The sequence below is a fragment of the Meleagris gallopavo genome, chromosome 29 (genome assembly GCF_905368555.1).
Source record: "Meleagris gallopavo chromosome 29, MGAL_WU_HG_1.1, whole genome shotgun sequence".
Classification (NCBI taxonomy): Eukaryota; Metazoa; Chordata; class Aves; order Galliformes; family Phasianidae; genus Meleagris; species Meleagris gallopavo.
In genome coordinates, this window is record NC_139432.1 from 3184374 (window position 1) to 3194794 (window position 10421).

Here is a 10421-nt window from a genome sequence, read left to right on the forward strand (position 1 = left end):
ATCGTGGCTCAGGGCTGATGATGCCGGATGGTTTTTATATCTATCTGCCATTTCAGGCTGTGTTTTTGCAATGAGGATGGATTTTCCCACTGAGTTGCACTGGGCTTGAGATACTGAGTGTGGAGACTGCAGCTTCAAAATACGCAGAAGAACACAGAGCTTTAACCTTCCACAACATAGAGCCTCCATCCCAGCTCCGGAGATGTAATTGCCTATCCCCACTGAGAGAATTCAGACTTTCTTTCATCCCCCTGAATTTTGAGGCTGGATCAGGGACAATGGGAAACGTACTGTGTCCCCAACACCGTAAAGCAGCACATCAGCCGGTGCTGCTAGCGTCACCCTGCCTGAAGTGCCCTCCGGCTGTTCCCTGCACAAAGGGCCCATTTTCTTCCAGTTTTGCCATTTTTGAAAGCTGCCTCTGAGACTTCGTCCCCTGGGTGTCACCAGCCCTGAGCCAGGGGAGTGGGATCCCATAAATGAGGTCCAGCAGATCTCCTGGGGGATTTGGATGGCCTTGCTGTGATTCAGGAAGAACCTTAGTAATTATTGATAAGCCAGCTAACCAGTGATCGCCCCAGTGCTGTGATTTGCACTGTGGTTTCTGGGACCTTTCCCAGTTATCACCATTTCCATGTGTTTTCCCTCTTTGGGAAATGCTTGTTTTGCATGGTGAGAGAAAAGGAACGGAGCAGCGTAATCTGCAGCAGGGACATGCCCACGATGGATGCACGGTGTGAAGCCATCCTGGCCAGAGGGATGCTCACAAATCCTGAGTTTAATGCCTGAATTGTGCCCTGAGTGAGCCCCACTCATAGCTTACAGGTATAAGTATCATAGTGTTTATAGTGGCTTTGTCGCCGGTTAGGAAGGTATTTGATGAGGCGAAGTAAGACAAAGACCTCCTGGGGCGAAGTCATCCTTTGGGTAAACGCTAGCGCTGGTGAAGGGAGAAGACTACATCTCCCAGGGTGCCCCACGGCCGTCATGGCCGCCAGGCAGTGCGCTGCTAAATACTACCAATCCCAGCATGCAACGCGGCCCAACATGGCTGACCGGAAGTGTTCCCGGAAGACTACATGTCCCAGCTCGAGGCTGGAGGACTACAGCTCCCAGTACGCTGTCACATTCCGACAGGTTTGGCCCAGCAGAGGTGTGGCCCAGTCAGTGGCGGTGACATCGCTCCTGCCGTCCGCTCCTCGCAGCGCTGCGGCTCCGGGTCTCTGGAGGGAGCAGCTGCCCACCCAAGGCCTACCGGGCGCCTCAGCAAGGAGCAGTGCGCATGCGTCAGGCCGCGGCGCACGCGCGCAGCCTCACTGCGCATGCGTTCTCCGCCCAATCGGCGAGAGGGCTTTTCGGGCGCAGCAATGCGCATGCGTGCCACTCAGGGAGACGGCAGCGCGCTTGCGCGGCAGCAGGGCGGAGCGAGCCGTGGTTTTGCGCATGCGTTCCGCGGTAGGCGGGAAGCGCCCATGCGCGGAGCCGCGCGCTCTGAGGCTGAGGGGCGGCCGCTGCCTCGCCCCGCTCCGGGCAGCAGAGGGCAGCGCTGGCGCGGAGCTCTGTGGAGAAACGAAGTCTTTCGTGTCTTTGCGCCTCTTGGGTTCCGCGCTGACTGACTCACAAGAACGCTCGAGGCCCAAAGTGAACGTGATTTTATTGTCTATCAGTTCTGGATGTTCTGGGGGGGGGAGTGGGGTCATTGCGGGTGATCTAAATATCCCAGCGTGGTACGTTTAAAAGTGTAAAAGCACAGATTTCAGCACGTATATAATGGTGAAGGGAGGGGGGGAGGGGAAGGAAAACAACCACAGGCAGCTGCACCTGTGCAAAATGACAGCGCGGGGCTGCAGTCACCCCTTCATCTCAGCCTGCTCTGCCCATGGAGGGCGGGTGGCATCGTTCCCTCACGGAGTGGTCTGCTGTGCTGAGTGTGTGGGATGGAGCAGCTTTGGGTTGTGTCCCCCCTTACTGCCAGCTGAGAGGAAAACGACTGCTTTCACATATAGAGGAGGGCAGCAGAACAGCTGAATGGAAGTAGGGTTATGCTGGGAGTGTGGAACCATGGAGTGGTTAAGAATTATTGAATGATTGGGCTGGAAGAGACCTTAAGAATCATCAGGCTCCAACCTTGTGCCGTGGGCTGGCTGCCTCCCAGCAGATTAGGCTGCCCAGAGCCCCATCCAGTCTGGCTTTGGGGACCTCCAGGGATGGGGCAACCATGCTTCTCTGGGCAGCAGTGCCAAGCCTCATCCCCCTCTGTGCAAAGAATTTCCTCCTTTCATCCAACCTAAATTTCTACTCATTTAGTTCAAAACCAGCTCTCCTTGTCCTCTCACTATCAGACTGTGTAAAAAGTCAGTCTTTCTCCTGCTTATAAGCTCTCTTCAAGTGTGGGAATGCCGTGATAAGATCTTCCTGGAGCCTACTCTAACCTTAACAAGCCCAGCTGTCTCAGCCTTTCTTCATAGGAGAGGTGCTCCAGCCCTTTGGTCATCTTCACAGCTCTCCTCTGGAGCCACTCCAACAGCTCAGCATCCTTCTTGTGTTGGAATTGAGTTTGATTCCAGTTCTCTCCGTATCCTGACGTTCAGTAAGGCAAGCAGCTTCAGCTTTAAAACCAGAAGAGTTTTTATCTCTCTCATTCAAGCTAGTCATATAGAAAATTCTGTGTAACACTTTAAAGAGGTACTGAATGCCAACACTTGAGGTGCAAATCTTCACTGACATCTTTTTGGTCATTTCTGTAGAGAAGGTTGTCTGTTCTAGGGATGATCTCAAATCTTCAACAACTGAAAGTAAACTGTCATTATTAGCAAAAGTGCTTTGAGAGAATGTTCAATTCATTCCAGAGAATGATCCATCCAAGGATTTGGTCCATGCTTCATGAAAAAGCATCTACAAGTATGGAAGACAACGTTGATTTGCAATGAGCATGCTGCTAAATGACATCAGGGCAGGGATCTCTTTGGCACAACGGTCTAACCTTACTGCCTCTCAAATTTCTATTAGGCTACATAAATTAGATCTGTACAGAACAATTATACAAAAGGGATCATCCTTCCAGAAAGTAGGAAAACCTAATTATTTCATTACTATACGAAAACTCCTTCAGGTTAGCAATCTTGAATGCTGTTTGTGAACAATGACTCATATGCTTTTGCTCTTAAGGGAGGTGATCAGAGTTTATTTTGCAAAGTTTGGCAGGCAGATTATCTTCCAATTTCATCTTCAGAGCACGCATACTTTTAGGCATCTTCTAGACTGAGTCTAAGCCTCGGCATTCATTCTTAAGGCTTTCAGCTGTATTCTGTCATCACCATCTTCACCATTGGAGATGGAACTCATTTCTTGAATATTCAGAAGATCCCCAGTACTGCAAGTCTTTCCTGTGTTACTGGAACTCATTCTGAGGACTCTTTTTGGAAGGTCTTCCTTTCTTGAGCTAATCTTCTGAAGCTTAAAAGGGAGTTTGTTTTTTTCTTCTGCGATATCAACGCAGTCAAGTGAACAAACCTTTTCTTTTCTGGTTTTGTTGTCAACAGGACTATTCCAAGAGGATGACAGAGACAGGTTTTCTTCTTGCTCTTTGACGCTGTAAGGAGGAGTGGGGACTTCAAATGTAGCATGAAACTGAGAATAATCGACACGGAAAAAGCCGTCTTCCAGGGACATCACTGGGAGGAATCTGTGACCCCAAAGAACTTCATCTTCTGTATATGAGGTCCTAGCTTGGCATGTCATTCCTGTGGAGACAGAGACAAGAGGATGACATTGTAACATAAGCAAGTGAGTAGACCAGGGGTGCTGCTTAAGACAAAAGTCACCTAAGAATCCTGAACTCCTCTACATGCCTGCAGAGGACAGCCAGGAACTGGCAGAGAGTGTCTCTTCTTAAATGTATTGCATCGGTAGTACAGAGCCCTGTGGCTAAGAAAGCCATTTAGCATGGTGAAGACAACAAAGTTTGATACCTTATGATAGGACGTTACAGAGCATGCAAGGATCAACAACTGCCAAGACTGCAGACAAAGACTTACAGTTAGAGCACACGTGTTACCAGGTTACAATGTCTTACCTGTGGTCTCAACAATTCCTTCAAGGATGACAACTATTTCAAATTGCTCGCTTCTTAGCGATCTTTGTGAGAGACAGAAAAAGGGGCTCTTTGAGTTAATTTCATGACAGATGGTTAATGGAGAAACTAAGAACAGCTGGTCAGCTCCAGTTCCAAATCCAACGTCCAGCTCACACTGGTCTAGTGGCAGAAATTCCCCCTCCGGTGTCTGTCGGGACTAGAGATGGAAAGACAGTTCAGTAAGCACTGTGTGAAGCAAAACACGAGGAGCAATGCAATGAAATTTAAACCTGCCTGTCTGATAACATTATTAGCTCTGTATTAGGTCATCATGTAGAGATAAAAGTAGTGCTATGTATACGAAGTTGATAGATATGACCAGTGTTGACATTTATCATGCCACCAGATCTCATCATCATCATCTACAAACTTTGTTGTGACATTATACGTATTTTACAAATCACTGATGATAATATCAGGTACCACACTTTACTCCTTATGGCAGATACTTGTTCTGGACATCTTGTAGCAAAAGTTCCCATTGGTGAGAACAGAATCAACAAGTTAAGTATGCTTTAATGAATTGTTTGGATTCACATTACATTATCTTTATATTTTGTTTTGCAGAAACTGTGATGTATATGCTTAAAGGACTTTAAGGTAAGCATCATAGTAATGGCAAAGCACATCTGGTGAGTCACATTTGCACAAAGTTGTCCAAATCAATGTTCCTGATGATAATGCTAATGATGCATCCCTTCCCAATTACTACTACATGCCACATGGTATTTCTTATTGTAGTTATTCAGCTAAGTTCCCCATTTGCATTTGCATCATTTCATTCATCTATTAAAAATACTGATGGGTCAGGGTGTTTTTTTTTTGTTTGTTTTTTTGTTTTTCTAGCTTCCTAAAATTTTCCTAGCATTCAAAACACAGCTGAGAACATGCAGCAGTTGGCCAGGCAGGTCCTCCACTGATGGCTTTAAAGGTCACTGCTGGAAACTGATTGTTAAAACTAAAGCTTTGCAGAGCCTATTTAAAATCCTATTATTTAAAATCCTTTCTGTTTTATTGCCCGATTAGAAAGCACGTAACTGTTTGAGCAGCTTATTATTGATCATGAATGATAGATAATTACGTAGCTACTAGTTTGTTCTATCTGTTTTGATAAATGTGTTGGTTCCATTACGTGGAAACTCCATCCATTAGTGATAGGGAACAAGCTGAAGCAAGCAGTTTTGCTGTTGACTCCAATCTAATAGGTTTTCTTCAGGGAAAAGAAAGTTTATCTTTAACAGCAACAACAACAAATCCCAAGCAACAGCTGTACTTTGAGATTGTCTCTCTGATGTACTGGTGTATTAAAAATGCTGAATATCTAACTGCTTGGCATTTACTGTGATTCCTTAACCAGTTTAGATAGCTGGTGGAGTACTGAGCCTTACTGAATACAATGGATTGCTTTATTTATCTGCTATGTGTTTGGTTTTCTGCTCAGAAATATATATTTCTTTTTATCTAAATAATCAAAGTTGTGCCTTAGGTAAGAGATAGTTTCTCCACGGCTGAGGAGGACAAGGAAATATCAGCTGATTGCTTGTAAAAGTGTTCTCAAGTATTACAGTGCTTTGAAAGGTAAAATAGAGTGGTAGGAAATAAAAAGGGACCAACCCCCCTGCTACTTAGTGATTGTGACACACCGTTATATGCAAAGCTGCAATCAAACTACTGCAAAAACATCCCTCATCTTTTTTTGAGGGAAGCTGCAGATCCAGGCTGCAGACAACACTGCTGTTTTTGTTGCCTGGCTACTGTTCAGCAGGTGCACAACTCAGTTGGCAGCATACAATTTTTGCTCCAAGGCAACAAGGCTTAACACGAACTGTATGAACCACACGCGAGCCTGAAATTTCCGCAAAGTTTTATAGAATGCTATTACCAAAGATGTGCATATTTGCACAAATCACTGCCTGAATGATCTGTTTCCATCTACAAACAATTTTTCTCTGGGGAAAAGTCTATTGAGTTGATTTGATTGAAGTAAACAAATCCGGTGAGGATGATTAGAGGTAACAGATCTGGGAGAAAGCAAAAGGTTGTGCTTGAGGTATTTAGCACCTGCACACGGGACTGATTTATGCAGAGCACGGAGAATTTTGAAGAGGAGCTTATTTGTTAAGTAAAAATAAACGATCCTAAACAAAGAGTTTCATAGCTCTAAGATGTTAAGATTTTCAGCCATCAATCTCTTTGCACACAGCTGTACTCAAAGGAGCACAGAAAGCAGCACAGGACTGTAAACTGCCAGCAGTTGGAAGGGACGGCTGAGATTCTTTATTTTGACCTCCCACAAAGCCAGATAACTTTCACAGATTAATACACACTCGAACCAGGACACAAATAGTTAGAAATGCCCTAGCTTTGATTTTTAATGTAGCAAGAGATGGGAAATCCAAAGGTCTACGTGAGTTGCACCAAAGGTTATTTGCCTCACAGTTAAGAACAAACCCAAACTCCTTAGGTGTCCAGATTTATTCATCTGTACCTTTCTGCCACTGGATTCTACATTCCTCAGCTTTCCAAATCAAGTTCTCCTGTGCTACCAGCTGAAAAGCTTTATGGAAAGCTGTCACACCAACATTATGGTGGTTATTAGTGAAATCTACTGAATATCCTAGGATATACATCATGCCAGCAGCAAATGCCACTCGGACAGACTTAGATTGGTGTATTTTTTTATTTTTATTTTTAAACAAAGGTAAGACATCCATTAGTCCAACTGAAACATGAAGGTTAATACTAAATACAGCTCCTATCTCAATGGCAAAGTGGGGTAAGACACACTCCTTCACATTGTTTCACTGTGACACAAGTAAACATCTTGCTATCTAATCCAACACAGGAGTGTAGCAAGATCAGCTGTCAGCAGCACTGCAGGAAGCACAGCCAAAAGCACGGAGCACAAAACAGGCAGGACTTGCTACAGAGAGATGGTTTGTGAGTTACATCACATTCATCATGGGCTTACAGGATGCACAAAGGAAGCTGCTGCAAAGCAGCTGATGTAAATTCATCTGCTGCTGGAACAGCTGCTGCCTCTGCTGGGACGGCATGTCCTGTTCAAGGGGCACCTCAACAAACTGGAGGATTTAGAAGGCTGAGGGCTACTGTGGGCTAGAAGACACTACTTGTAGTGAGCACTGAGGGTGCAGCTTGTGCACATTTACTTGTAAACATTCTTGTGGCAATAGCTTTGATTTGCCAAAAGTCGCCAGGAAGCTTGAAGACAAATCAAGGGCATTGGTGATCATTTGTGAGAGCTGTAAGATGTAAGAGCTCAGGTATTACTCAGGGTTTCACTGCTTAATCTGTGAAACAACTGTTGTAAGATGAATCAGTCCTTATCAAATGCCCTCCTGTTTTCTCTATAAACCAGCATTGTGCAGCGATAGAATTATTAGCAAACAGTGCACCAGGCTGTGTGTTCAGTGTGTCGTTTCAAAAGAAGTTTACAGTGAATTGCCATCAGTGTAAAATCACAGCTCTGACACTGCTCCTGTTCTGCTTTGACTTGCATTCCATCTTGGATGATGGCCAGAAATAAATACTTTAGAGGAGGATTTCTGATCATTTTCGGTGCTAGAAATCAGCAAAAATAATGGATTATCTGGCTTTCTGATTCCTACAAAAATTGCTCCATTGTAATTCTCAGCAGTTCATTTTCATGTACAAATCCAACCGCTTTTTGAATCCTAGTAGAGCTCCATTTTAAAAGGAATTCTTTGACAAGAAAAATTAGCAGCTAAGTCAAGCATTCAGCACAAAGCAGAGGAAAAGCAGTCCTTCCCATTTACCATTGTCTTATCAGCTACTGTATCAGGCTTGTTTCTGCAGATTATTAAAATGGCCAAGCAGTTGCTCCAAAAAGAGGATTACCATAGAGAACATGAAACATTTATGACATTCATATTCTGAAATTAACATAATCACCAGGATTCAGCTGCTGATGCAGCCCATCAGGCATGCCCCTGTGACAAGACACAGCTGCTCTGAGCTGTTCTCTTGCTTCCTCTCAACATGCCACTCAACCACACAGTATTTTCCTCCTATTCTATTCTTGCCCAGTGTATCTGAGGACTCCCATGGCTGCCAAACAGTTCTGCCTCCTCTATTTATCTATTAGTTGTATTTGAGTTCCAGTTCTTTTTTGCATTCTGAATTATACTGACCCTTGTCAGTGCTTAATAAATAGATAGTGGTGAAAATCAAAGGGCTTTTCCACTCAAGCTCTGCAGTGCTGGAAGGCCACAGGCAGGACCCATGGGGTAAGGAACTACAAGTGAAAGCCCCCCTGCGGGACAAAAAGGGGGTTCAGGCAGCATGGCTGCTCTTGGGGCAAGTGGTTTCTCTTGACCCGTGCTCTCCCAGCATCACCCACCACAACCTGCTGCCTCATCCTTCCTGCTTCCACTCTGAGCCTCACCTTGATCAGCTTGCAGCGGATCTGAGCAGAAACCATGTGGCTGTTGCGGAGGTTGCCGACCCGGAACATGAGGCAGAGTTTGCCATCCCGCTGCGAGACCACCGCGGCACGGCTGAACATGAGGGTCTCGGCTCTCTTTTTGGGCTGCGACATCTTGATGAACATGCAGCCGATGAGGAACGCATCGACGATGGAACCCAGCAGTGACTGGAAGAGGAAGAGCACGATGCCCTCGGGGCAGCGCTCGGTAATGTAGCGGTGCCCGTAGCCAATGGTGGCTTCGGTCTCTATGAAGAAAAGGAAGGCGGAGGGAAAGTTGTACACGTTGGCCACGCACGGACTGTAGGTGTCATCGTGTGCCCGGTGCAGGTCACCTCGCAGGTAAGCAATGCCCCACCACATGGAAGCCATGACCAGCCAGGCGACCGTGTAGGTCAGCAGGAAGATGAGCAGGTTCCAACGCCATTTGAGATCCACCAGCGTGGTGAAGAGGTCGGAGAGGTAACGGCTGCTCTCACCTCCCAGGTTCCCGTGTTGCACGTTGCAACGCCCGTTCTTGTCCACAAAACGCTGTCGCTCTCTGCGGCCACCGGCAGCGGCCGGGCCCACAGCCTGGTACTCATCGCCGAACTTCCTCCTCACTGCAGCCATGCCCTCGCTGGGATGCGGGATGCAGGGATTCCCGTTCAGCCGGAGCCGCCGCCAGCGCTGCCCGCAGCCGACGGGAGAACCGGGCCGGTGGGCGGCAGCGGGGCGGAGCGGAGCTCGCTGAGTCCCAGGGGATCGGGATGGCAGTGAGGTTTCCCCCCCCCCCAACGCCTCTCAGCCCTGCTTTGGTCCACGCAGCCGGTGCCCTGCTGTATCCCGACCTCGTCTCGCTGTAGCAGCCGGGTAGCGGAGTGAGAATAATGACGGGAGCGGCAGCCAGGCATCCGCCGAGAGGCCGTGCTGCCGGCAGCGCCGGGATTTTAAAGGGAATTCCTGAAATAGGTCAGCATTTAAAGGGATGCGAACGTGCGAATGCTTAGCCTGAGTTTAAATGAAAATAAAGATTCTAAAGGCAAACGAGGTCTTATCTATCAGAATTAGATAGTAATTACATCTACGAGTTGTGCATTTGTGTTTATGGTCCAATTAGCAGAGATGCTGTTCAGAAGAGCTCCCTAAGAGCTTAAGTGATTTTAATGCAGTTCTCATGTTTTTTAATGGACAGAAAAGATCCGAAATTGGCAATTATTAATTGTGTTAGAAGCTCTAATTGGGGCTAGGCTAGTGATTTTTATTGCCCAACATATTAATATTTAAAATGTGGGTGTTTTTTCCTCCTCAAAAATAATCAGTGTTTTAATTCTCAGTTACATAAGAGCAGCACTGTAATTCAAGTCACTCATTCCAACACCTTTTGGCAAATCATTCTCATTACAAAATAGTGGCCAGTGTTTATTGGCATTTTTAGAAAAAGACAGCCTATAATAACTGGTAATTGTGTGTTGCTTCAGTTCTGGCTTGGGAACTGAATAAGCTATTAGTGTGTGCAGAGTTCAATGTCAGTATTTTTACCATATGCTACAGAAGGATCTTTAAGATGCTCACACCACACGATAGAAGCCTGTTTGTTCCATCATACTCCAGTCCTGGGGAGCTGTGTCTGCGTTTCTTTTACTGTTCTCTCACTCTGCAATGTCTTCCATCACTCATCTCCTTAAAGGAAAACAAAAATCCCCCAAACCTCTCAAACGTCCTCAGCCAATCCTTTCCAGAGCACAAGGACAAAACACGTCAGCCCTGATGGTTTAATGATTATTAAGACATTAGGGATATCATTGCTCTTCTTTCTCATTTTTTTTTTTTTTTTTAACT

At 46.0% G+C, this 10421-nt stretch overlaps 1 protein-coding gene across 1 annotated transcript; it reads right to left on the reverse strand.

The window, feature by feature from the left end:
* Positions 1–1653: 1653 nt before the first annotated feature.
* On the reverse strand, positions 1654–9212 carry LOC100546123 (G protein-activated inward rectifier potassium channel 1-like). Its single transcript, XM_010724549.4, has 3 exons — positions 8562–9212; positions 4076–4292; positions 1654–3743 (listed from the first exon to the last, which is right to left on the reverse strand). The coding sequence occupies exons 1-3, from the start codon at positions 9210–9212 to the stop codon at positions 3268–3270; spliced, it is 1344 nt and encodes a 447-aa protein (XP_010722851.2). The 3' UTR covers positions 1654–3267.
* Between the last annotated feature and the right edge of the window lie 1209 nt (positions 9213–10421).